The sequence below is a fragment of the Fusarium poae genome, chromosome 3, assembly GCF_019609905.1.
Source record: "Fusarium poae strain DAOMC 252244 chromosome 3, whole genome shotgun sequence".
NCBI classification, from domain to species: Eukaryota; Fungi; Ascomycota; class Sordariomycetes; order Hypocreales; family Nectriaceae; genus Fusarium; species Fusarium poae.
Window position 1 is genome coordinate 6,159,989 of NC_058401.1, and position 26,372 is coordinate 6,186,360.

General features: G+C 48.5%; 10 protein-coding genes across 10 annotated transcripts; 5 read left to right on the plus strand and 5 right to left on the minus strand.

The window, feature by feature from the left end:
- Window positions 1-1,216: 1,216 nt before the first annotated feature.
- Window positions 1,217-1,785, plus strand: ATG8 (ubiquitin-like protein atg8; the record flags this gene model as incomplete). The annotated part of the gene is made up of 3 exons (XM_044853883.1): window positions 1,217-1,306; window positions 1,463-1,680; window positions 1,737-1,785. 3 exons carry the CDS (start codon window positions 1,217-1,219, stop codon window positions 1,783-1,785), a joined length of 357 nt encoding a protein of 118 aa, XP_044706553.1.
- Window positions 1,786-2,465: 680 nt separating this feature from the next.
- Window positions 2,466-3,644, minus strand: FPOAC1_009458 (uncharacterized protein; the record flags this gene model as incomplete). Its single annotated transcript, XM_044853884.1, has 4 exons — window positions 2,466-2,631; window positions 2,694-2,811; window positions 2,862-3,421; window positions 3,496-3,644. The coding sequence occupies 4 exons, from the start codon at window positions 3,642-3,644 to the stop codon at window positions 2,466-2,468; spliced, it is 993 nt and encodes a 330-aa protein (XP_044706554.1).
- A 2,600-nt stretch (window positions 3,645-6,244) lies between these two features.
- Window positions 6,245-8,443, plus strand: FPOAC1_009459 (uncharacterized protein; the record flags this gene model as incomplete). The annotated part of the gene is made up of 1 exon (XM_044853885.1): window positions 6,245-8,443. The coding sequence occupies one exon, from the start codon at window positions 6,245-6,247 to the stop codon at window positions 8,441-8,443; it is 2,199 nt and encodes a 732-aa protein (XP_044706555.1).
- Window positions 8,444-9,566: 1,123 nt separating this feature from the next.
- TRP3 (anthranilate synthase / indole-3-glycerol phosphate synthase) lies at window positions 9,567-12,043 on the plus strand (the record flags this gene model as incomplete). The annotated part of the gene is made up of 6 exons (XM_044853886.1): window positions 9,567-9,614; window positions 9,720-9,807; window positions 9,871-9,941; window positions 9,990-10,222; window positions 10,276-11,188; window positions 11,240-12,043. 6 exons carry the CDS (start codon window positions 9,567-9,569, stop codon window positions 12,041-12,043), a joined length of 2,157 nt encoding a protein of 718 aa, XP_044706556.1.
- A 155-nt stretch (window positions 12,044-12,198) lies between these two features.
- FPOAC1_009461 (uncharacterized protein) lies at window positions 12,199-12,969 on the minus strand (the record flags this gene model as incomplete). The annotated part of the gene is made up of 1 exon (XM_044853887.1): window positions 12,199-12,969. The coding sequence occupies one exon, from the start codon at window positions 12,967-12,969 to the stop codon at window positions 12,199-12,201; it is 771 nt and encodes a 256-aa protein (XP_044706557.1).
- Window positions 12,970-13,298: 329 nt separating this feature from the next.
- On the plus strand, window positions 13,299-14,429 carry FPOAC1_009462 (uncharacterized protein; the record flags this gene model as incomplete). Its single annotated transcript, XM_044853888.1, has 2 exons — window positions 13,299-13,448; window positions 13,521-14,429. 2 exons carry the CDS (start codon window positions 13,299-13,301, stop codon window positions 14,427-14,429), a joined length of 1,059 nt encoding a protein of 352 aa, XP_044706558.1.
- Window positions 14,430-14,868: 439 nt separating this feature from the next.
- GOT2 (Aspartate aminotransferase, mitochondrial) lies at window positions 14,869-16,551 on the minus strand (the record flags this gene model as incomplete). The annotated part of the gene is made up of 5 exons (XM_044853889.1): window positions 14,869-15,318; window positions 15,385-16,034; window positions 16,121-16,171; window positions 16,371-16,377; window positions 16,441-16,551. The coding sequence occupies 5 exons, from the start codon at window positions 16,549-16,551 to the stop codon at window positions 14,869-14,871; spliced, it is 1,269 nt and encodes a 422-aa protein (XP_044706559.1).
- A 1,799-nt stretch (window positions 16,552-18,350) lies between these two features.
- Window positions 18,351-20,363, minus strand: FPOAC1_009464 (uncharacterized protein; the record flags this gene model as incomplete). Its single annotated transcript, XM_044853890.1, has 5 exons — window positions 18,351-18,575; window positions 18,637-18,727; window positions 18,822-19,858; window positions 19,912-20,003; window positions 20,093-20,363. The coding sequence occupies 5 exons, from the start codon at window positions 20,361-20,363 to the stop codon at window positions 18,351-18,353; spliced, it is 1,716 nt and encodes a 571-aa protein (XP_044706560.1).
- Window positions 20,364-21,830: 1,467 nt separating this feature from the next.
- On the minus strand, window positions 21,831-23,665 carry FPOAC1_009465 (uncharacterized protein; the record flags this gene model as incomplete). Its single annotated transcript, XM_044853891.1, has 3 exons — window positions 21,831-22,211; window positions 22,261-22,902; window positions 22,949-23,665. 3 exons carry the CDS (start codon window positions 23,663-23,665, stop codon window positions 21,831-21,833), a joined length of 1,740 nt encoding a protein of 579 aa, XP_044706561.1.
- A 788-nt stretch (window positions 23,666-24,453) lies between these two features.
- Window positions 24,454-25,965, plus strand: FPOAC1_009466 (uncharacterized protein; the record flags this gene model as incomplete). The annotated part of the gene is made up of 1 exon (XM_044853892.1): window positions 24,454-25,965. The coding sequence occupies one exon, from the start codon at window positions 24,454-24,456 to the stop codon at window positions 25,963-25,965; it is 1,512 nt and encodes a 503-aa protein (XP_044706562.1).
- Between the last annotated feature and the right edge of the window lie 407 nt (window positions 25,966-26,372).

Genomic DNA, 26,372 nt, shown 5'->3' on the forward strand with positions numbered 1-26,372 from the left:
GAAGCTAAAACTATCAAAACCCACGGCAGGCTAGTGGGCAGTAGAAAAGTTAGCCTCCTAAGTCTGTCTTGGAGTATAGAAATAAGTATTCTAAAACTATAATCTATAAAGCATAAACTGGCCTATTAAGCTCGTCTCTTATACCTCTAGCTGTTGATTTTTCTGATACTAGGTACTTAGGCAGGATTGAATTTACACTATACAGTTTCACTTACAGAGGTAACCAACTTGATATAAATACTACCTGTTAAGTTTTCAAAGTATACGAAACAAATTATAATTAAAGTGTTTAGCAACCTTCATTAACTCGTTTCTTAAAAATGTGTGTTATGAGGAGAAGTTAGTCTGGATCATAAAACGCCGTGCACCAAGACGGCACCAAAATAGAAGAGAGAAGGGCCTGACAACCCATGTCGCTAGACATTGCGGGGAGATAATTGCTACAGGATGTTGATATGGAGAAGAGGTACAGAAAGTATGACTTTAATAGCTGCAGACAACTAGAACCACTTAGCGCTGCTAGTCCATCGGATCCGGACTATAGATTAACCCGTGAAGTCCTTGCCGTGTCGAGTTATCGACATTAAATAAACAAACTCGTCGATGAACTCTGGGTCCTTTTGAGGATTCCCTCGCAAACTCATTCTCGACCCTGTGACGATACAGTGCGACGTGACTTGCTGCTTCCCCGCCATTGTTGCCTCGCGGGACCTCTTGTGATTCACCGAGCACGACAGAGCTAAACCATTTGTAGCTTAGCCACCTAGCCCCGCGCGCATGTCCAGTCAACGTGAGTTGGGCTGGGTGCTGCTGCCACCTGCTAAGGTGCCATCTGCCCTGGGCTTCTGTTAATGCCCACTGTAACCCGCGTTGCTGCCTCTCAAGTCGAGACAAGTCAGGTCAAGTCTGCGCTGGCCGACCGCTCATCTGTAGGTGTATGCGCGTACTGTGTCTGTGTCACTGCCACCTTCTGTCACTCTATGCATTTCCTCACCTCACCTACTTATTCTGCCTGACGCAAGCAAACCGTAACCTAGTTCTTTTTCTTATTTCCAACCCGTCATCATCTCCCTCTTCTCCCCCTTCTTCCCTTTCCCCCCAACCACAACTTTCTAACTATTTCGCTGCCTGAACCCAACAGTCATCGCGACACTTGAATTCCACCACTCTTCACAACACACTTACCGCCTCCACAACAATAACCACCACCGTCAACATGCGCAGCAAATTCAAGGACGAGCACCCTTTCGAGAAGCGCAAGGCTGAGGCTGAGCGCATCCGACAGAAATACGCTGACCGTATTCCGGTATGTAATTTTTACAAATAACGTCTTCTCTGCTTTGTGGGTGGAACAGCCGCTTTACTCAACGACAATGACACTGGGGGGTTCCGGCCCAGTTACCGACCGCCTTCTCTCTTCATCTTTCCTTCACCCGACAATCTGCTTACATATTGACAATAGGTTATCTGCGAGAAGGTCGAGAAGAGCGATATCGCGACCATCGACAAGAAGAAGTACCTAGTCCCTGCCGATCTGACCGTCGGCCAGTTCGTCTACGTCATTCGCAAGCGAATCAAGCTGTCCCCCGAGAAGGCTATCTTCATCTTCGTCGACGAGGTTCTTCCCCCAACAGCTGCCCTGATGAGCAGCATTTACGAAGAGCACAAGGATGAGGACGGGTACGTTCCCCAACAGGCATGGAGTAAAGGCGAATTACTAACATGATCACTTGCAGCTTCCTATACATCACCTACTCCGGCGAGAACACCTTTGGCGAAGCGTAAGGCCGATGATGCAGGATCGGTTCTATCTTCCAAGTCGGGAATGACGAAGGCGTTACGGTCGTATTTTGGGTGAATGTTTTGATGGTCACTTGTCATGTTTTTATCAACTTCCTGTGTCCAGTCACGGGACTCGAATAGAGTGCTTATTGCTCATTATGGTAACAATACATCTTCAGCGTTTGTCACATTAGGCAGCAACGACATATTGTTACCACCAAACAATGTGAGAATATCTGACCCTTTATGTGATTTCTGATTTACACTTTGCGCTGTTAGTTCAAAAACACAAGAAGGCAGCAACTGTGTAGCATCAGATAATGAGTAATCAAATTGAACTTCTATGGGGATTAGTTGCCAAGACTGTCAAAAGCATCACCCGATCAGCTCAAATATATCAGTGAGCGCTAGCACGCCATGTCCCTGACCGGCTGTGTCAGATTGTGAATGTAAGGATGATCAGAACTGGTTACAAATGACAGGGTTGCCACTGATAAGGGAACATGTGCCACTTCCATTGAATGAGGAATCGTGTCCAGTTATAGCTATCCCTTTTCGCAAAGGGAAAGAAAAGAAAGAAAGAAAGGAAAGAGAGAGAAAGAAAACCGCTCAGAAAAGTCTACACAAGTCTCCAGAACTCAAATGATTTTCGTTGATGCATACGAGTTGAGGTCGGAGCTACTTTACGCCATTTCTTTCTGGAACGCCATGACACTGTAGCGAAAGGACCCATTGGCGTATCCCCGTCTCATTGCGCGAAATGACTGTAAGAAGGCAATACCGTCACGGCCTTGAGTGAATGCGAACGCCCATAGAGATGGGTTCTGGACGAGGGACCAGGTGATATCCCTAAGAGACAAAGGTGTAAGGTCATTGCCAATGTTACTTTGGAAAGAAGCATATGAACGTACCATGTCTTTCGAACCTGTTGACTGATATCTTTCGGCTCGGCAAACACCTGAAGCCCAGCCTGTTTTGCTAAATCAAGGTATCCCTGCTGGGTAAAGAGGGGTGGGAGAAGCATACCATCTGTTTTCTACTTAAGCTTGGGAATACGAATATTTTGCACAGAACCTTACCTTCAATGGGCTTGATATCGTTGGTGAATGTTGTGTCGTCCAAGCCCTCGGCCTTGAACCAGTCGGCCAATACCAGCTTCCCTCCAGGCTTGAGGACTTTCATCACGTTCTCAAAGAACAGCGCTTTGTTCGGGAAATGACTGAGAGCCTCACTTATCCACACTGCGTCGAATGAGCCTTGTTGATTACTGAAGAAATCGTCCATTTTTTCGGCATCAAGCTCGAGAAACTTGACTTTGCCGTCACCGAGCTCAACGAAGCCGTGATCTTCTGATACATCGGAACGTGAAGGCCCATCTTCCACAGCGGCCTTGGTCAAGCGGTTGGCTATCTCAACTTGTTTTGTGGAGATGGTGATTCCAGTAACAAAGCTACCATGCTTGGATGCGAGATAGCGAGAAGTGCCACCGATACCACATCCAACGTCTAGAACCGAGCTTTTGGGGAGAACTTTTGATATGTCGAGAAGCAACTGAATGAGGTTTGTCTGCGCTTCCTCTTTTGTTTGTGTGGCTTCGGATTCCTTTGTTGGCCAGTATCCGTGATGGATGTGTTCGCCCCTAGTAAGAGTAAGCAAATCAGCAGCGTGATTGATAGAGACAACTTTGTGAATTGCACCAAGCTCCGGACGCACCATAAACTCAGATAGTAGTCACTAGCAAGGTCATAGTGTAGTTTAATCCTGTCTTTGAGGACTTGCATAGTTGAGTGAGCAAGGCCGAGTGGGGTGTCATATTGCTTGCTCAACTCGGTAGCTTGCTCTTCAGAAACTGCGGCCGCCATGGTTTCAACTATGGGTGTCTAGGCAGTTGAAAGTAGCGGTATACGGATACAATGAAGCAAGACCCTACGGTTGGTGTCTGTGAACGAAGCGATGCGATGGTGTTGACGTGACTTCCCAACTTTAACCCGCTGACAGTGTTCTTATTACCCCGCTGTTCCAATTACGCATTGGTGACTACAGGGTGACACAATTGGTACCAAATTCTAGATAAGGCGCTATGTAGTAAAAGACAAACGTGATTATGAGTACAGATGAAGACGCTGGTTTTCGTATACCGGCAGTTCCTTTGGTCATAGGAGATCTTGATGAATCCCTTCTTTGCAAAAGGTAGTGAATTCTACGAGGCTTCCTCGAGGCTCCACGACGAATATTCATAGACAATAAATTACTAAACAAATGATTTTCCCCAAACAAAGAGTATCAGGTCCCTCAGCCCTCTCCTTGGTAGGCCGATCGCTATTTACGATTGCCAATCTTGCCCATCACACTATTATTTGTATGACAACGGCATTCCCCCCCGCTAAACTGACAAACAGCAAATAGTTAAAGATGCTGCTCTTAAAGATCGAGATTTCGCTTCGCCGAATGAAGACCGTTATTTTAAGCTCTCCTAAGATGGTTGGGTTTCGCTGGGCCTTCCGTTACCAGTGGGCTCTGTTTCACTACGCGCCAAGATAGCTGCCAGCGGCTGTAGCCGCAGCCAATCGTTTTACACAAGAACAACCCATATCGCGACCAACTTTCCGACGGGTCGATACACAAGGCGCTTCGTAAAATTGTATACTCGGCTGACCTATTTTCGAGCTGAGTCGTCGCTTGGATAGTTTCCCTTCTTCTCGTTATACCTTTATTACATACATGCAGTCTACTGTATCTCTTGGTAGGTAGGTAGGTAGCTTTGCCTACATCATGAGCTGAAAAGTACCTAAGGAGTAACTCCCCCTCTATATGACATCATAGCACCCAGCCCGCCTCTTCCACGGTCAAATGCCAAAACACCTTCACAACTCATTGTCTCTTCTCACCGCTGACCAAGTTTCAGAATATGCATGGCGATGATCAGCAACATATTCAGTCAACCCGTGGCTTGGGTATTTTTTAATCAGCCTTTCTAGAAAATCCTGTTTCAATCACAACTCATCAGTGGCGATTTCTTTGGACGAGATCAGCGTTTACCAACCACGTGGACCCCTGTCATGGAGGGGTCCTAAACAGAGACCCTTTGACCATCTTTGGAAAGCTATCCACCAGGGTCCAGGGGCAGTAATGTTAGAGCGACCCTTTTCAGGATTTGATTGGTTGTTAACCCTGGCCTTGCTCATCACCTCAACTACAGCATCCTGGTTGGCAACTCAAAAAAATGTTCACCATCACAGCCTGTTCAGGACGATCATAGAATCATCCTTGGAAGGCCCTGCTTTTCTCAGTGACCTACACAATGGGTCTCTACGGCGCAGTCCACCGAATAGCCAGAAGATTAGAATCAGCCAAGATCTTTGCCTCTGTTTTGATCAAGCCTAGCACTTGAGCTACCAGGGCTTCACGAGAATTGACTTGCAATGGCGTCACCCGCCCGGACAACCAAGATGCGTTGTCTTCCTATCAGATAAATCCCCATGCTCCTCGTCTCTGACTGATGCTGAGGTTTGGAGCGCTGGGCACCATTCCTCTCTGTCGCTCCACGGCGTTCCCCTTGCCTTCTGAGTGAGTCACTATATATCCATACATCAACTCGCACACACCCCATTCACTTGGTGGCTGTTGTCGTTGATGCTGTGGTATTGCAAATCATCCTGCTCATTGTGCAAGTCCTTTTTGTCTCTGATCTAGACTACCTAGTCTGGAGCGACTTTGGTATAACAACCCAAGCTTGATGCGGCTGGGCCACTTAAGCGACAAGTCAAACAACCTCGTATAGACAACCCAGCGCAAACACAAACGCAAGGCAAGCCTCAGCTTTGATTCAATTATAAACGCCATCTAACCTACCGTTAAGACTACTCTTCACTCTTGGCCCAGTCTCGGAATTGCTTGTTCAAGACTTTCCAAACATTGTGAGTGGCCACTGGTATAAGCGGGCGCTTAGCTCAACCTTACCACTTTGTGCTCTAAGCGCCGCCGCCAAATTTATCGAGAAATCCAAAGGCGTTTCTGCTTCGAGTTATTGTTGATAAGAAATCGTTGTCTATTGGGTACTATTGTTGTGGAGTGAACTAGGTAAGTTGCCGAAGTATTCACCTTCATCTGCTTTTCTTATTGTCCTCGCGCCCCTCTCCCTTATTGTTGTTCTATTGTTCAACCATTTTTTCTTTCACTTATACAAACACAATCGTACCTATACCCCAAGCAATCAGCATGGAATCATAGACAATAGACTGGAAGTTTTTGCTCACGCCCGTCGTTTCCTTTGTCGCATTTTCTTTCACCTGCCGACCTTGGATTCTTTTTATAATTAATCTTTGTCCTTCTATCGCCTTAATCATCACCACTGGGCTCTCAGCTAGCTTCCTTTTCGCTCACTACATCTTATTGCATCTTCCCATTTATTCTACTCAAACAAATTTGATCGTTCAAATAAACCAACACTCATAGATACAAGATGTTCTCCTCGCGGAAAGAAAACGACGACCCGCCGGTCTACCCGGCTGTACCCAACTCCCTTCGGTCAGAATCGTTCGAGATGACCGAGATGCGAAAAGTTCAAGAGGCTCGAGCCGACACTTCTCCCAACGTAACCCCCTATCTAAGCCTCCGATCAAGACTCTCCCAGATATGGATCAATCGCTGGACAATTCTTCTCATCCTGGTCCTTATTCGGGTCATGATTCTAATCGTTGACCTCAAAGAGAACGTCGGTGACGCCAAAATCAAAGCCCTTTCAGCTTGCACCAAAGTTGAAGATGTTGGAAGCGCTATGGCTTCCATGCCTCACTACCTATCGAGGGGTGTCAACGAACTCGCAGCCTCTGGGATCGAGAAATCGGTAGACGCCATGGTGTACATGCTCGACCTCGTTCTGGCTGGTGTCAAGAACATGATTATCTTCTACATCAACTTCCTTACTGCCACATATGTGTGTCTGATTACCGCCATGGTACACGGCAGTCTAAACGTCGTTGCCGATGTCACAGAAGGAGCAACAGAGAAGTTCAACAGCTTGATTGACAAGGCTACTAGCAAGATCGAAGATATCTCAAAAGAACTCGAAGACGGCATTAACGGTCTCACCAGCGACCTTGAGGATTCGGTCCTTGGACGTTTGGTTCCAGATATTCCCAAGGTTGACTTTTCCAGCCCTATCAAAGAACTTAAGGATTTTGATCTGAAATCTGAAGACTTTGTCAAGGATGTTCGACAGTTGGAGGATGACCTGCCTGACTTCCGAGAAGTTCAAAACCTGACTGAGCAGGCCATTTCCATCCCGTTCGACTTCGTCCGCAAAGCTCTCAATGAAACATATGGCAACTACAAGTTCGATCGGGATGCCTTTCCTCTTGCCCAGAAACAGAAATTGAGCTTCTGCTCTGAAAATGATGCCCTGAACGGTTTCTTCAACAACCTGTTCGAGCTTATCGCCAAAGCCCGAACGATATTTATTGCAGTTTTGATCATTCTCGCTCTGGCAGTCATCATCCCCATGGCCTGGCTTGAGATCAGACGCTGGCGACGACAGCAGCAGCACGCACGTCTCATCGCTCAAAATGCATATGACCCGATGGACATCGTCTATATTGCATCTCGGCCTATGACCGCAACATTTGGCATCAAGGTGGCCTCACACTTCAAGGGCAAGCGACAGGTCCTCGTTCGTTGGCTCATCGCTTATGCTACCTCGGTTCCGGCCTTGTTCATTCTGTCGCTCGCCATTGCTGGTTTCTTCTCTTGCTTCTGCCAATGGCTCCTACTGCGAGCAATCAAGAATGAAGTGCCTGCGCTGGCAAACCAGGTTGGTGCATTTGCCGATGATGTTGTAGAAAACCTTGAGAGTGTCTCTGCCGGTTGGGCCAATGACGCCAACGGTGTTATCACAGGTTTCAGCGACGACATCAACCACGATGTTCTTGGCTATGTGACCAACGCCACAGATGCTGTCAATGATACTCTTAACACCTTCCTCGAGACTATGGATGATGGCCTCAACACTGTCTTCAAGGGGACCATCCTTCTCGACCCTATTAAGACAGTTCTCCACTGTGTCATCGGCATCAAGATTGAGAGCGTACAGAAAGGATTGACTTGGGTACACGAACATGCCGAAGTCAAATTCCCGCTCTTCGAGAATGACACTTTCAGTAAGGGTGCTAAGGACTCGGTCGATGGTGACGCGGAGCTTAACTCGTTCCTGGCATCACCGTCTAGCGCCACTACTGATGAGGTTACGGGGGCTGTCAAGGCAGTTACAGATTGGCTTCACAACAAACTAATTCAGGACGCCCTCATTTCCACTGGTTTGGTCCTCTTGTACGTGCTCGTCGTTCTCATAGGCACGGTGTGGACAATAGTCGGTATGATCTCCCCCGATAAAGGCCGTGCTGAAGGCGGTATGCGCTTCACCGGAGATAACCGACCAGGCTTCAGCCCTCGTGTTGGACACCATGATCCTGCAAATCCCGATGGTGCTGCGAGCTTCCCTCGATTCGGATCCTCCTCAGGTGAAGAAGATCACTATAGAGAAGCGACAAGCGGACGTGATGAGAAGTTTATGTCTGGGGCGACTGGGGCCCGCGCCACACAGGTCGACGGCCATCAAAGAAGCAGCTCCTACGGCTATTTGGATTCGGCAAGCGGCAAACACTAGGAGTGCTGGAGCCCGATAAACAGTTGAAGGATGGTAGGTATTCTCTGCAGTTCTATATTACTCCGGCTCCGGCTGGACCCGCGCCGTGAGAGACGATCCTTACTCGACTGCATGAAGTTATAGAATGCGTTGACATTATATTGGAAAAATGGAGGAAACTTAAAGAATATTGAATATTTTCGTTTGTTTTTCAATTAATATCCCGAAAGTGAGGAAAAGATGTATTGGTCGTTTATGTTCCGTGCTTATGGTGGTCCTGAGTCCAAACTCATGGTCTACACTGATTGTGGACATGATATTGGACAAGATAATTTCTAGTTCAACTCTAACCCGAGACTAAACAAATTGAAGACGGCATTCTGCAACCACAAAAATCTCTCCCAGTGCACGTAATTGTTTCTATAATATGTTTGGACGTAGTTGCTCATGTAGCTAGTGTTGACTGCCGCATAACCTATACCTTTTTGGGGATATTTTTTTTCGTTTGTTCTGCTACGTACAGAGTAATTCTTTGTTCAAAGCGTCACGGCGTTCATCTGATCCTTTGTTCAAGCCTGCATGACGTCGGAGTTTCTTCACAAAGAGATTTCCCAATGGGTCATCTCCACCTGCAAACAGGTTGGTAGACTGAGTGTCTATTAGCTGAGAAAACGAGCAATGTCCTATACCTGTTTGACGCATACTCTCTCATTGTAGTCAGGTGCTGCGGCATGGCTAGTGCTTAGATCCAGCATTCATTCAAGAATTGGATGTGACATGAAGTTAAATGCCATGGCGCGCTGTAAGTCCCTGAAATTGTAACCGACCAACGTCCAATATCATGATCGATTGATTACCGCATTAGGCAAGTCCGGGGTTGGTGTGGGTTACTATGATGCTGGCTGCAGGGCGGAGTGTGGGCGGAACCTGCAGCTGCGGGCGACGTGCATAAGGACAGGGCAGGAGCGATCCAAAACGAGTCAATAGTGGTGGCGGAATTCATTCTTCCGGCATCGGTGGCGGAAAACGCAGTCACCAACAAACGTCGGTCCCGAAACTTCTTTAAAGACAACAAGTCCTCGCTCGAAAATACCAATTCTCTCTCCATAATTCCCACAGAGACCAGAGACGAAATCAATTCGCCATGGACGCTATTAAACAGACTTTCAAGCGCTGCAAGGAGCAGAACAGGGTCAGTACATCTATCATGAGTGCCCCTCGGCGGGGTAAATCGATGATCGACTCCAACATTCGACAAGACAAAGAAGCTGACAATTGATTCTTTTATTTGATATAGTCTGCGCTGGTAACATACGTCACTGCCGGTTACCCCAAACCCGAAGATACTCCCAACATTCTGCTGGCTTTAGAGAAGGGTGGTGCTGGTAAGATTTTACGTCGCAATGGAGTTCATGAGCGAGCTGTATTGACCAAACTGTTTCCTCTAGACGTTATCGAAGTCGGCGCACCTTTCACCGACCCAATTGCCGATGGCCCAACTATTCAGACTGCCAACACAGTAAGGAAATCGCTATCCCTTCGAATGAAGGAAAACTAACTGGATTAGATTGCACTCAACAATGGCGTCACGATCGAGTCCACCTTGGGCATGGTGAAGGAGGCCCGATCTCGTGGCCTCAAGGCCCCCGTTATGCTCATGGGTTACTACAACCCCCTTCTCAGCTACGGTGAGGAGAGATTACTCCAGGACTGTCACTCATGTGGTGTCAATGGTTTTATCGTCGTCGACCTGCCTCCCGAGGAGGCTGTTTCTTTCCGCAAACTCTGTAACAGGGGCCGGTGAGTCTGCCCAAAATACATACTGTTCAACAAGAAACTAACATTACATTTAGTCTTTCATACGTTCCTCTTATCGCCCCCTCCACCTCAGAAACCCGAATGAAGATTCTCTGCCAGCTTGCCGATTCATTCATCTATGTCGTTTCTCGCATGGGTGTCACTGGTGCCACTGGCACTCTCAACGCCAACCTCCCCGACCTTATCGAGCGAGTCAAGAAGTACAGTGGCAACAAGCCCGCAGCTGTTGGATTTGGTGTCAGCACCCGAGAGCACTTCCTGAGCGTTGCAACTCTTTCAGATGGTGTCGTCGTTGGCAGCCAGATCATTACTACAATTAAGAATGCCGAGCCTGGTCAAGCCCTTTCCGATATCGAGAAGTACTGTGCTTACCTGTCAGGCCGCGATTCTGGAGATTCAAACACTCGAGAGGTTGGCCTTGTTGAGGCCGTTGCTGGAGCTAGGGAGCCCAGTGGAGATAACGTTACTGTCAGCGATACTATTACAGATGCAGATATCACTGCAGAAGAGGACAGTGCTTTAGTGGCTCAACTCGCTGCTCTTCACGGCAAGATCCCTGAGCGATTCGGCGAGTTCGGTGGTCAGTATGTTCCCGAGAGTCTGATGGACTGCCTGTCCCAGCTTGAGGAAGGCTTCAACGCGATCAAGGACGACCCCTCATTCTGGGAGGAATACCGATCTTACTACGAGTACATGGGACGACCTGGCCATTTGCATTTGGCTGAGCGACTCACTGAACATGCTGGAGGTGCGAACATCTGGCTGAAGCGTGAAGATCTGAATCACACTGGTAGCCACAAGATCAACAATGCCCTAGGACAACTCCTCCTTGCCCGCCGACTTGGGAAGACTCGAATCATTGCCGAGACCGGCGCTGGACAGCACGGTGTTGCTACTGCTACCGTTTGTGCCAAGTTTGGTATGGAATGCACAGTATACATGGGAGCGGTACGTCTTGCCCAATTTATTTGAAAGTAAGAGAACTAACGTCATGAATAGGAGGATGTCCGACGGCAAGCCCTCAACGTTTTTCGTATGCGATTACTTGGCGCCAAGGTCGTCGCTGTCGAGGCTGGCAGCAAGACTCTCCGAGACGCTGTGAATGAGGCTCTCCGTGCCTGGGTGGTCGATCTTGATACCACTCATTACATCATTGGTTCTGCTATTGGACCTCATCCTTTCCCCACAATCGTCCGAACTTTCCAATCTGTTATTGGTAGAGAGACCAAGGAACAAATGCTCGAGAAGCGAGGCAAGCTTCCCGATGCTGTTGTGGCTTGTGTTGGCGGTGGCAGTAACGCTGTAGGCATGTTCTACCCCTTTGAGAACGAGCCTAGCGTCAAGCTTCTGGGTGTTGAGGCTGGTGGCGACGGTGTCGATACTCCACGACATAGCGCTACCCTCACTGGTGGGTCCAAGGGTGTTCTCCACGGCGTGAGGACTTATGTTCTTCAGGACAAGCATGGCCAGATCAGCGAGACTCACTCCGTCTCTGCCGGTCTAGATTACCCTGGTGTCGGTCCTGAGCTGAGCTCCTGGAAAGACAATGAGAGAGCCAAGTTTGTCGCTGCCACCGACAGTGAAGCCTTCCTTGGTTTCAAGCTCATGAGCCAGCTCGAGGGTATTATTCCCGCTCTTGAGACTGCTCATGGTATCTACGGTGCCATTGAGCTGGCTAAGACGATGAAGAAGGATGAGGATATTGTTATCTGTGTCAGTGGTCGTGGCGACAAGGACGTGCAGAGCGTCGCCGATGAGCTTCCCAAGCTGGGTCCCAAGATTGGATGGGATCTCCGTTTCTAGATTAAAAGTGATACCATATTTGGATTAAATAGCAACTGTTGAAATGATAGCATGAACAAAAGTCTTTTTCTATCTTGACTCTGGCAGGATATTGATACAATGATTGGAAGGCGTTGAAAAGGGGGACTTTTGGTACATATTATACATAAAACATTTTACACTGTTATCCTGTGCGCTCCCTCTGTCGTTGTGGCCTCCGCCTCTGCGTTATCCAGCTGCTGCATCAACAGAGCCTCTTCCTCATCCGATAGCTCCTCAACGCCTTCCAGGTTCGCCAAGTCTTCTTCACCCAACACAAATTCCTGAGCCAGAAGTTCACCTCGGGTCGCCTGGCTACGTTTACTCAAGGGACCAGGTGTAGCGACATCAAGCGCATACTGAATAATATCATCCCTGTCCTCAATCTCCTTGGGCTCCATACCTAGCGCCACACGCTCGGCGTTGAATCTCTTCTGAATATCCTTGGACTGCATAAGAAGCCACCGCAAGTTCCAACCACCGGGGCCGAGCTCCTTTATTCTGGCAGGCTTGCTCTTGAGGAGATACTCCTGGAGGCCACCCTCACGACGGATGGTCTTGAGAACTCGGAGTGTAAGACGGGTCTTGACGTTGGCGTCTAGGGCGGGCAGCTTGAAAACCTTGACGTGGACGTTCGGGCGCCAGAAGCGACGGGCCTTGTTGTTATACTTTTCCGCAACAGTGTTACCGAACCGAATTCTCGCAGACCCGTAAAGACCCTTGTTGGATTGTTTATAGAGCTGACGCTCGCCATAGGGGTATGGAGGAATGATACGACTTGGTAGAAGATGTGACTTGATCGTCTTGGTCTGCTGAGGGAGGGTCGTGCTGAAAAGTCGGGTGGGAATCACCGGCGATGGTGAGGCCAGGACCCTTAGAGCCGGCCGGGCGGGGGCCCAAGATGTCATGATAGCGGTCTCAGTCTCGATATGAGTATTCGGTGTGGAGTTTTTTAGTTATGGGCGAGACATTGACCTCAATTGACATCGGAGTGGGCGGATATTCTGAGCGCAGACTGCCCTGTTCGAGATGCACTGATCGTCGACGGTACCTCCAACCTTGGCCTTCTGGTGTTGAGATTTTTGGGCTGTGGTCGTTCGGAGACGACTGATGTTCCGGCGCCGGAGCCAACTGTCGCAAATTGCCCAATCAGGTGATTTCGCGCTGTATTCGCGATGGCTCCACTACAGCTTCACTAACAACAAACCAAACAGCGGGAGTCGATGTTTGATATATCATGACGATGTTCCCGCCTGTTGAGGACTCAGTTCTGCAGAATAATCCAGATTTCGCCAATCTCTATAATAAACTTACGAATGTTGTTCTCAACCCTGATGGCTCATCACAGAATGACCCTCGGGCTAAAGAGCGGGCTTCTGTTCGAGAGGTAAGAGACTGACTCCTTCATTTGCAAGTCAACCAGATAATATAAAACAAGAATTCTCATCTTTCTCCCCAGGAGCTTGACCGCCGGCGTCTAATTTCTGCGAAACAACATCTCCTTACATGTGCTATCTCATCGGCAACACCATCAAGCACACCGCCTGCAGCAAGAGCATCCTCACGTCTACAACCTCCTAAGAGTCAACAAACAGGAGACTCAAGATTTCAGCAACAGCCCTCGCTTCCAGAACCTCTTTTGGATCTTTTAATTGTGCTCCCTCCATTGCTCGACTCCAACAATCCACCTCTTCCCCAAGATACCCTCCAATTGCTGTTTGCCCATCCTCCCCTTTCTGAACTCGAGACACTACTTCCGGCATTGGCGCCGATTATCGCTTCAAATCTGCGTACCTGGGCGTTGGGACTTGCGCGGATTGCGCATCCTTCTACGAACGCATCCTTCCTCCACCGTCACATCGCCTCATTGCCAACTACGTTATCTGGCTGGCGCTCGGATCTCGCCGCCGCTGAATCAGAACTCGGTTCTCATCGCTTACGCTCTCTTGCTGCCTTGACATCCCTTCTTCAAGTCGCTACCAATGCGCTGAGCCTTCTGATTCGCGCCCTTGAAGTCAAGCATGGCAAAGTAGCTCGTAGTTTAGAACTTCGTGCTGCAGAAGTCTCACTTCATGCCCGTCGGTATGATGCCGATGCTGCTATCGCCGCAGCTTCTGTGCGTCGCGCAGTTTACACCCCTGAAGCGATCACCGCTCTTAAGAATTATGGTGCTCATTTGCGTGATGCTAAGATGCGAAGTGAGGAGCGCATTCGAGGATTGGCAGCTGAGCTTGGAGAGTATGGAGTCGGTGTTGACGGCGGAGAGACAAAGGAGAAGAAAATGAGGGAGATGTCAAGAGTATATAGGGAAATGACGAGACAATTGGATGACACAAGAAGAGATCTGGACCGATTGAACCAAGGATGAGTGGGAAGGGATATTAATTGTGAGATACTACCCGTTACAGACTTAATTACGCTATGGTAAATCCAATTATAGAAACGCGAAAGAATTTGCTGTGTTATCAGTCTAGTTTGTTCCGGATGTCTATTCCAAGAGATGAAATGGCAAATAGACATTTCACTTATCCGAATCCAACACGCTACGGGTAAATAGTTCAACACATTTTTCGTGTTTTATATTCAGTTTACTCATACATATATTCTCAAGCTGTCATCACCGCGTCATTAATTCGCTAAGCCGGGCACTTAACTAGATCAAGATCTGGGTATTTTCAATCCATCTGTCCCCGGCCGACAGCCTTCTGATCGTGGCCATGATGTTAATTTGAAGGTACCGTTGGTTTAAAGCGGCGCCGTTACTCTAACGCACATCCTCCTTTTAACAAGTTGCTGTTCTTTCATAGTTAACCCTTGACCTTGTAGATGGCCTCAGCGAGGCGGCCAACGTTCTCAGAGGTGATACCAGCAACGGAGATACGACCGTCCTTGGTGGCATAAACGGAGAATTCTTCAGCGAGACGGGTCATCTCCTCAGCAGTCAGACCAGTGTAGGCGAACATGCCGATCTGGCTGGTAATGTGAGACCAGTCGTGCTTGGAGCCGAGCTTCTCAAGGTTATCCTTGAGGAGAGCACGCATGGTGATGATGCGGTCAGCCATCTCCTTGACCTCGCCGAGCCACTGCTTGTAGAGGGTAGGGCTGTTCAGAATCTCGGCGGCGATGCGGGCACCGTGGATGGGAGGGTTGGAGTACAGAGGTCGAATGAGGATCTTGAGCTGAGAGTCGACGCGCTTCTTCTCGTCGGCATCGGCACAAACCATGGAAAAGGCACCGATACGCTCACCATAGAGACCCTTTGAAATAATTAGCGAGCTACTCGAAGACCCATTACGTCAGATCACAAGATTTTCAAGACGTACCATGTTCTTGGCGAAAGACTGGCAAAGAGCAATGTTGTGACCCTGCTCAACAAAGTAGCGAACAGCGAAAGCATCCTTGTCGGTGTCACCGCTGGCAAAGCCTTGGTAAGCCATATCGAAGAAGGCAAAGTGGCCCTTCTCCTTGACGACGTCGGAGATCTGCTTCCACTGCTCCTCAGTAGGATCAACACCAGTGGGGTTGTGAGCACAAGCGTGGAAAAGGAAGACACTGCCATTGGGGGCAGCCTTGACATCAGCAATCAGACCCTCAAAGTCCAGGCCGATGGTTTTCTTGTCGTAGTAGCGGTACTGCTCAACCTCGAGGCCGGCGTGGTTGAAGACGGCCTTGTGGTTAGCCCACGAAGGCTGGGGAATATAGATCTTCTTCTCGCCAGGGAAGAACTTGGCAAGGAAAGCAGCACCGACACGGAGAGCACCGGTACCCGAAATGGTCTGGGTGATGGTGATGCGGTCCAAGGCGGGGCTGTTGGCTCCGTAGGCCAGCTTAGCGGCGGCGGGAGGAAACTCAGGAACACCAGTGATGCCAGCGTACTCCTTGTTCAACTTGGACTCAACAACCTTCTTCTCGGCCTCACGAACGGAAGGGAGGACGTAGGGCTTGCCAGCATCGTCACGGTAGGCACCGACACCTGTATACGAATCGAGTCAGATCAATTTGAAAGATAGCGAGATACCTCCGCATTCGGGGTTGGGTGGGGATGACGTTGCGACATACCCAGGTTGATCTTCTTGTCGAACTTGTCGGCCTTGAAGGCTTCGGTGATACCTGAGAAATGATGTTAACACGATTTTCTGAGGTAATAATGCGTTTTGGCTTTGGCGCAACGTCTTCCATACTTGGAGGAACGGTGCGCATTGCACCAAGTGGAAGTCATCGTACGTACCAAGAATGGCCTGTTTGAAACCAAAAGAAGCAATTGATTAGCGACGAAGCTGGCGCAAAGCTCATGTAAAGAAGAGATTACTCACATCCTGTGAAGCGTTAGCATGAGATCACACAGAGCATACGCTACAGAATGGGAAGCAAGCTCATACAGGAGGACCTTGGGGGACGTTGGCCCAGTTGGAGGCAGCGCGGATAGCAGCCAGGTTGTACTGGGCAGGGCGGGCAACCCGGCGGCTGGCAACTCGGAGTGTGGACAGCATTTTGAAGGTGATGATGCGATGGGTTGATGATGGAAGAGAAGCTCGAGGGGAAGAGAGGGACTAAAAGAAAAGAGAGGGAGGAGAAGGAAGATCACTTGAGGCGGTTCTCTGGCGGAGAGTGACTCCTGCTACCACTAGACGAGGTGTGGTGAGTCTACCATAATTTTGTCGATCGGGCCTCTTCGGTGGTGGGCCAAAGCAGCTTATAACCAATCAGATACCATATTCTGCTTCCAGACCCTTGATTTATGGGGGGTTTCAAGGTAGCTCCCACAGAATGAGCTCACCTGCGTCAGGGCATTTTGGTGGACTCTGTGAAATTCTGGTGGGGCTACCCCGGACATCGGCGTCGAATATTAAGAATCGCAGTCACAAGCCAGGGAGGGAAACATAGGTTGCTCATGCTGAGTGGTGCGCCTGAAGCGGGTGATTGTGCTTGTTCAACCTTGTTCCTGTTCCTTTTTCTTTTTCTTTTTCTTTTCCTTTTATCCATTACAATTCATCCATTATCAACCTCATTCATTATTCATGCGATTTACCAAGAGACCAATATCGTTCCCACGCTTAACTTGGTACTTCCATCGTCAATATCCTGCCAGATTAGGATGGCATGATCTAAGTGAGCTCTAGAAGCCCGGACCCAAAACTGTCTACTCAAATCCGCCTGAGACCCGGGATCTAGTTAACTACTAACCTATCCCTGCATCTTGGCAAAAAGCATTTACACATGTCAACATGAGAGCTTGTTCTCTCGTTCCGGAGCACCGATTAATATCGATTGTCTATGTAGCCATTCCCCTCCCTCCATCTCCGTGACAGCATCGGGCAACCTTTATCGTCGATTGAAGTGTCACTTGTTACCATCTACTTTAGTTCTCGTTGACCTATGAGGCACACTGAACCAAAAAGGCGCCTGAAAGACAGTTGAAAGAAAGCAATGGATCTCTCTCTCATAAACCGTCGGCAACCGCATCCCGACCCTGGTCTGATGGAAAAGGCAGTCGATTCTTCGTCCAGCCGCCCGGTCGACTCCGACCTATTTTTACCGCGCATCCCCCTATGAGAGGGTCTTCCGCTGGGCCTGTAGCAGCGGGTCCGCTGTCATAATCGCATTCCTCGATACAGCTTCCGCTTGTCCAGCAGGTGAATTTGCTGCCGCGTACCGGCCCCGCTAACAACTAATTAACATGTTCTATTGTCAAGCCCTTGTCGCGGTTTTTGGCGTCTTATTACTGCAGTAATAGTAACTCACTCGCCCGCATATGCACGATTTCTGCCGTCCACCGGCTCCGCCCTCGTGACCGGCCCGGCCCCGTTTGCTCAACGGCCACCAGCTCACAAGATTTATTTTGATATCGCCATTCTATATCATTAAACGTTACAAGTGGGCATAGGAAGCTTCTTGGCAGACACAGGACGACTAGCTATCTCAGCTTAAAGTAACCAATATGTATGTTAAAAGCGAGTGAGCACAAGTAAGTTGGGAAAGTGATATATATATAAAATCGGTTCCATTATTGCGATCCCTTCCACAAACACATATTTGGCCTTTTGCCCGTTCTATCGTTATCCTGAATCCATAGCAAATAAGCCTTGTTCCCAAACGCCAACGCCTAAGTGATGCTAACATTAATGCCGATCAAGATCCGAGATATCTCCTTAACCAAGATCTCCCCATCTCGCATACGGCACGGCTCATGTGGCCCTGAAATCGGTTTGGGGATAGCTTTACCTGACACTGAGGCACAGCTCCCGGTCTCATCTTCTCTATACACGGTCTGAAATATCTGTGCATCAGCTCATGCTTTGCTGTGGACCTTCTCGGACGGCGCATCCGCGAGCTCCTCGTAACGATTCATAACGTTCTCCTCAACTGTCTCATGAAACACGTCCACCTCGGTTGAAGCGAACTTCCTTGCGCTGATACCTCTTTCGAAAAGCACATCAAGCTCTGCAAAGGTGCGACCACTCGGCTCCGGCAGTCGAAAGAAGGTGTAAATAATGCACAGAAAGCAAATGCCGCCCTATTCTCTTTGTCAGAAACACAGAATGTTTATTATGAACCTGCCAAGGCTGGCTGCTTACCCAGAAGAATCCTGCATAGTTGCCCCAGTCCCACGCTGTAGGGTTGAGCATGTAGGGCGTCAAAACACTGTTGATGATGCCAACAATGTTACTATCCACTGGTTAGCTACAACGACCAATGATTCAATCTCGGAGAAGGCTTCAAGTGAAGGGATGTCCCGACTTCACAAATGGCTGCAACTTACTATAGATTGCGGCCAAGAACGACTGTCTTGATTTGCAAGCGACGAGATGATAGCTCACCGACAAGAGAATAGCATACGGTGCCTATAGTCAACTGGTAGAAGAGAGCCCAGATGATCATCATGCAACCTGTGGCCAACGAAGATTGGGAGCGATGGGTCTCGGGCACCAAGCCAAGGAAGCCCATGATGAGCAGCATGGAACAAAGGCCACAGAGGCCATAGAGAACCAACGATCTTCTGCCGATGCCCAAACTCATCAGTCCCCAAGCACCAAAGACTCCTGCCATGTTGATACCATACTGGCCAAGGGCAAACGAGTACGCCTTGTCGGCCGAGAGTCCCGATTGTTCGAGAAAATAGGTGGAATAATTGGAGAAGGAATTGCCACTCAAATTCTGAATAGCCCAGATCATGCAAACAATCTCTGTGCGGCGAAGGTCGGTCCCCTTGAAACAATCCCAGTAGGATGCACCCGCTGTAATCTTCTCTTCAAGGGCGGTGGTATGCACCATCATGGCGATCGTTTCGTCGGCATCGAATTCAGTCTCACGGTCAAGACTAGTTAAGCGGAGTAGAGCTTCCTTGGCATCCTCGTTACGGCCTCTTCGGACTAGCCACCAGGGTGATTCAGGAGCAAAGACGATGCCGATTAGGAGTGGCAACGGCCATATCCACTGAAGGGCATACGGTATACGGTATGCCCATTCATCGTCGCGCTTGAGCATAGAGTGAATGACTCCTATACCAATCTCCTGGCCTAAACCCCAGCAGAAGTTGACATACGTGGTCAGATAACCACGGAGAGCGACTGGACAGACCTCGGATGCATAGGTGATTGTTAGTGTTTGAAAGATGCCCCAAGGAATACCGCAAAGGATTTCGGCCACAAGCAGAGTCTGAACGTTCTGTGCAGTAAAGAAGATGGTTGTGAAACCAGCTACACAGACAAGGCATGCCATGACAGTATAACGATAACCAAACCGTTCTGAGATCCAACCATTGATAAAAAGACCAATAATCTCACCACAGTGTGCTCCCTATAACGCCGATTGTGAGCGTCCGGACCAGGAATTTTGGACGGAAGACTTACGTTGCTCAGACCAGCTTGCCAAGCGGCTGGCACCTGATACTCTCCATCATCGCCCAGAACACCGTACTTTTTGTTAAACTGAGGAAAGGCATCTAGAGACAGGTGTCAGTGGGGTGGTCGCGGCCACTGCACCTGATTTTGTGCGCGGGTATCGGGTCATCAAGTGGTCTTGGGCACGTACAGAAGTTATTAACAAGGGAGATATCATAGCCCTCCATTACAATACACGTGGAGATGAGGACACTCCAGAAGATAGCCTTGGGGTAGAGCTTGATACCTTGGCGGAGGGTCATGTTACGCTCTTTGTGAGCTGCGGCGCGGGCATGCTCGACAATGTTGACGTGTGTCTTGCTCGGACCCTGAATGTCCACACCGGCCGGGGCATCGGCGGTAGTATCTGAGGGCGGGGCCGGTGCTGGGGCCGGCGACACCTTGTCTTGGGTGTCGGGCATGGCTTCAGCTGTTTCAAGCTGCGACGCTCGATATCAAAGAGATAACCAATCAAGCAAGTCTTGTCAACCAAGACTGAAGAAAACAGCAAGGATAGTACTTGATGAAACAGCAGCCAGGGCAGGAGCAGTATCAAGTACAATATCTATGATCTGTTCCTGGTTCTCTATAGGCGGTGCCGAGAGGCTCACTGGTGAATGAGGTATACAGACTTGAAGTTGGACATGTATGATGGAAGTGTCACTCCAAATGGGCTCAGTCGAGATACGCTGTCAGATAAGAAAGAGAGGCAAGGCAAAAAGTGTACGATAATAATGATGACAACAGCTCCTGGCGCACGACCTGCAACGAGTACGTAGCAGCAACAGAGATTAAGCAAAGCAAAGAAGAGGACACAAGAAGTGAGAAAGTCTGATGGGGTAAGAGGAGGGACCCTTTACTGGTAAAAATGGAGCCAGAGGTTGATGATTTTTATCCTAGGGGCGGATAGTCGGATCAAAGCGGGACAAGCCATGCCAGACCGAGCATGGCAGAGACAGAGACATTATAAACACTAATAGCAGACGCGCAATACGTAGAGGTATGTATATTATAGCACGTGTGTGAGGAACAACTGCCTATCTCACGGCACTCAAGCATATCCTTACATGTTTGTACATTACAAGTGGAGTCTTTGACTTCACTCTTTTCGATATGTGTTGACTTTATTCCAAGAACAATATCAGATATGTAGATTGGCTATAAACTGAGAGATTCAGTATTACATCTACGTAGTCTAGCTCCAATAACCATTTTTGGTGAATTTCACATTGACAACAAACGTCTACGATTCAAGCTTATCTCTCTCAAACGTAAATTTAAAAAAAAAAAAAAAAAAAACATCCATGACTGCGGAGCCTCATCTTGGCTAAACTCTCCTTGTCTCCAACGCCCAGGAGCTAGAACAAATCGATGGCCAGTTAGCGCCACCAAATCTTGCCAACCCCTGGAGCTAGGTACTGGCAATAATTGGAGAATTCTTTCCACGGCCGTGGTGAGGCCGATAATTCCTCACCGACCATTTCACACTACCTTTCGTGCCGAAGACTTCAGTAAAGTTTGCAATGTTTAAGCTGAGGAGTTGCCGAGCTATTCGCTGCTTAGCTGCCCGAGTTTTTCTGCCAGTCATGAAAAGACAATTAATACAATTCTGATCATCCTTCGTGAGAGGAATTGGGGTCAGTATTACTCCAATTCTCCAAAGCCAAGACACAGGTTGGTTCCACTTTTGACTACAAATCGTGAAGCGACTCAAGTCTACGTAGGTACCTCTTTTACAAATAACTAACAAAGTTTCGGGGAAGCGGCGGGGACATCTCAGTTCAATGCTAATACCATTCATTGCAGGCGAAAATATCAAGTCAGTTTATTAGAATTTAAACTATTTCTTGGCTCAAGTACTATCAGCGTCCAAACTTAACATTTCAGACTTAGGAAGATATAAAGGCAATAGCGAGTAGAAGAGCGAATAACGAGCTCACGGAGGGCTTTGTCTCAGATGCAGTATCTTCCTCGTCGTCATCCGCCTTCTTTTTGCCATCAGGATGATGGTAGCTTGGCTCCTCATCGGAAGGCTGCGGCGTCAAGATCCAGACACTACTCCTGTTGCCGCGAAGTTCGCCGCTTACAAGGTCAACTGTAGCTGTCGAACCGAGGATCTTACCGCTTTTACTGACGCCAACCGCTCGAGCAGATCTAGGAGGCGGTAGTCCTAGCCCTTCGAGATGGATTTCCGTTTCAAACCCAGAACGGGACGAGTTTGCAAGAAGTCTGGGAGTAGAAGTGACGTTTGTCTCATCTTCGACTGCGTACTATCATAGAATCAGTTCGGTTATGTTGCATAGTTTCATAGTAACATACCAACTCCCATCTGTGAACTTGGGTATCGCCATTCCAAGACACATAAACGGTAGCATTTGATGTATCTTCCCCAGGAGCTGACGAAGCGATAGAAGGACCCCATGGGGGCCGGCCAATCCAATCCATCTTCCAGGCACGATAAACGGACATATCGGTGTCTGAGTCGGTTTCGGACATGTGGGGGATCACCCCTTGTTGAATGTCCATCACGACCGTCCCGCTGGATGAATGTTCAGTGATGCCCGGGTTTGCGCCCCAGCCGACAAGAAAGTTTCCATTGTCTAAACCCTGGACACTACCTCCTGAACCCGATGATATTTTCTGGGGATGATAAAACTCATGTAAAAGCCGAACTGTCATTTTTTCATAATCGAGTTCCACAACAACACCCCGGGAACAATTTTCGACATTGCACATTCCGCTTTCAGTGACTTGGTTGTCAAAGAAGCTTAATCGGCTCTCGTTACCCTGAACGAACCTTGCGTTATATTGATTGGAGAAGTTGGTTGCGTTGCCGCCACTGAGGTCTTTGAACTGATTGTGTTTCCCTCCGAGAATCCATCGTGGATCTAATGTGTCAGCATGGAGAAGGATAATTGCCGACAATCCTCTTGATGAGACAAGATAATGATTCTTCGAGGTCTGCATATTGTGAGCACAGGTTTGGGTGAGTTAGAAAGCAACGTACCTTGAAAACGCTGTCTATATGAAACCAGTCGAAGCCATGCCCGCCCATGTAGGTCTTTTCTGGGTCGTAATTAATCATGGTATCAGTCAAGTTGACGTGTGTAAATGATCTCCACACATTGAAGACTCGGTCCGTATCAAGATCAACCTCTTGGAAAATGGAATCACTCAGCCAGCCATCTATGTCTCCTCCAAGAACAGTCAAGTTGTACCTGACATCCTGGTACGCAGTCAAAAGAGCAGTTCCCTGGGTGGTGAAATCGAAATCGTGGATGTCCGCCTCGACAGCTCCCAAGTCCCGGACTGAAACTGACCATTTCAGTTGATAATTGGCATCAAAAGCGTGGCAGCGGCCACCTTCGATGAAGGTGAGATACTTTCCTCCATTTCTCACCTGTGCACGGGCATCGAAAGTCTGTTCGTACTTGATGTCGGCATACACAAGGCTTAAGTCTTTGCTTGAAAATATGGCAGGTCCCGATTTGTCTCCATGTTTCAATGTGAGGAAGAGAAAACCAGAACTATCGACGAGACTGGGCTGAAAGACGTTAATCTGAAAGACTGGGGCGACAGCATCTGAAGATTTGAAGGTCTGAGAAGGAAACTGGCCGAGAAATCCCTTGTTGTAGACCGCTAGGTCTTTGATAGGGTCCACGTCTGCGAAGGACAGAGTAGCTAGCAAAGCAACTGCTATCGTTTGCACCAAAATTGGGAGCATCTTAGGAGTGAAGAACGAGTGTGATTGTAGATAGGAGCAATTGAAGCAAGATCAAAAGTAGCAATCAGAATTTAATAACAGAGTTCCAAGAAGACTCCAAAACTGTGCATGCAGAGGGGAGAAAAGGTCAAGTCCGTTACCACGCTCGATGTAAGACAAGAGTTTCAAAGGCATTTCAGAGGTGTTCAAAAATACAGCATTCGTTACCGGGTGGCAGTAGCACTGGATCGTTCTGTGCCTCCTTCCCTTCATGAAGCGTGAAACTGTAAAACGTGAGGCAGGGACAACTGAGGGAGGTCTTCCATGGCTTCCTAGGTATTATGAAGTATCAAAGTTTACACGAAAAATAGAAGGATTGATGCCGTACATCCTGCCACAAGGTCCCTTGCATTGATCAGGTACGTGCCTGGCTGTCACCCACCTTATCTGTTCATGAATCATCTTGAAGTAAGTGTTGCCAGTGTGATGAGAAGGAGAGGACCGGCCAGCGACAGATCAATGTTCACCAAAGTTCATGCAAGAGCGAAGAAGGATTCATTACCATATACTCGTAATTAATCGCCTCAATTCAGTCCAACCTAACACGAAATACCTAGTATTCAAGAATTTTATAATCACAACAAAGTGGCGAGGTCAAATTTTGACACTACAGTGTGAATAGATGACTAAGCCAAGCTCCGTCAGTTTCATTGCCGTCATTACAACTTCACTCAGTTTCTTCTGTCTCAACACTCTAAATTTCCTTTGTTGTATGTAATACTAACTTTCACCGTAACTGAATTCCAACCATGGCTATCTCGTTTATTCGATCGCCTTTTATCTGCCGGCGTTGCCTCCAAGCCTCACGACCGCATGGGGCATTGCCACTTATCCATTACTCAACGCAGGCCGGCGCATCTAAGGCGGAGGAGCAACAATCAAACGGTACAACAACGAAGGAGAAAAAAAGTGGCGATGTACCAGTGCCAGCGCCAGTACTAGAGAAGGAACCAGGTCCAATGGCTCGGCGCTTGGAAGAAGCCACAGAGGAAGTCCTCTTCACAGGCGGAAGAGCCGGGCGTCGAGCTGTGGAGGATACAGGCTTCTCAGAAGAGCTTAAGGAGAGGCTTTTGAGCAAAATTGCCGATGCAGAGTTCAAATCTGAATATGCTAGTGCCTTTGCAGAAGCTGGTCTTTCATCAATAGGTGAGGGCACACGGCATATTGCCTCGGCGCAAGCATGGGCAGGGGAAGAGCATACAGCAGATACAGTACTCCGAATGCTGGACGATGCCAGAAAGCCCCTTGCTCCTGGTTTGAGGGGCAAATTTGAGCCGCCTCCTGTGGACATGCGACTGCGTGGACAACCAAAACAATCTGCTGGAGAGAAGGTCGCCAAGGCGAGGGATAAGGTGAACACCTACGTAGGAATGGGGGGCCAACAGCCAAAGAACGGTATGAGTGAGGATGAAAAGGAGGCATGGCGAAGGGAACTACGAGAGCGGTTTGAGCCTGGAGCAAGAGCTCTGCCAAATTCAATCACGGGCCTTGCGGCGCTGGCAAACGAACGCATCGAGAACGCCATTGCACGAGGACAATTTAAGAACATACCACGAGGGAAGGGCATCGAGCGTGATACTCGCGCCGACAACCCATTTATTGACACGACGGAATATATCATGAACAAGATGATTCAAAGACAGGATATCGTACCACCCTGGATAGAGAAGCAGCAGGAGCTCGCAAAAGAAGCGGCGGCATTCAGGGGCAGACTGCGTAATGATTGGCGACGATTGGCGGCGAGGATGATTGCTTCTCGAGGTGGATCACTGCAAGAGCAGATATGTCGAGCAGAAGAGTATGCTGCTGCAGAAGAAGTGCACAATCCGATCAGGAAAAAAAATACCCGTTGGGAAGCAGAAGAGCTGAAGGTTGTGTCGCCAGTGGTTGGAAGACCGTTTCGTGATTCGGCGTGGGAGCAAGCTGAAGCGAGCTATCACAAACTATCGATCGAGCGCCTCAATGCTCTGACGCGAAGTTACAACCTCATGGCGCCAGACTTGGCAAAGAAGCCGTACTTCTCGCTTGATCGGGAACTCAAGACATGTTTTGCTGAAGTTGCGCCTACGGTCGCTCGCGAGATTCAGGACCGTGCGACGGGTGGAAAGGCAAGGAGTTTTGGAGGGGGAAGCCAAGTGGGTAAACAGTCTGGCCTACTGGAGACGTTGACTGGAAGTGATAAAGTCAAGGTGCATGTCGAGGCCCAGGAAAAGGCATATGGTCTGAAAGAGTGGTGGAGAGACGTGTGGAACAAAAACTGAGTTTGCAAGCATTATTTGGAAGTGAACGATTGACGCATATAGCCCAGCAACCTTGGATCTGCATATTGTGAATAGCTGATGTACAGTTTTACGAGACTTTAAGAATATCAGTCTTTGGTATACGCTGTCCTATCCTTGTTTCTCGGTTCATAAGGCTCCTAATTGTCCCAATTTATTTATACATTGAAGTCCAAAAAGAATATAAGTACCAACACCCTTATATATATATAGCTCCGCAACACCATTGGTATCCAACTTTTTGTTCCACTTCTTAACTCCCTGTGCATGGCCCAGGCTCGTATCCCAAGAGCCTACGGCTCGCACCGCTATTTCCTGTATATATATATATATATATGTCCGGTCCCAACCTAAACTCCTTGTTCGATGTCGTGTCAGTGCAATTCTTG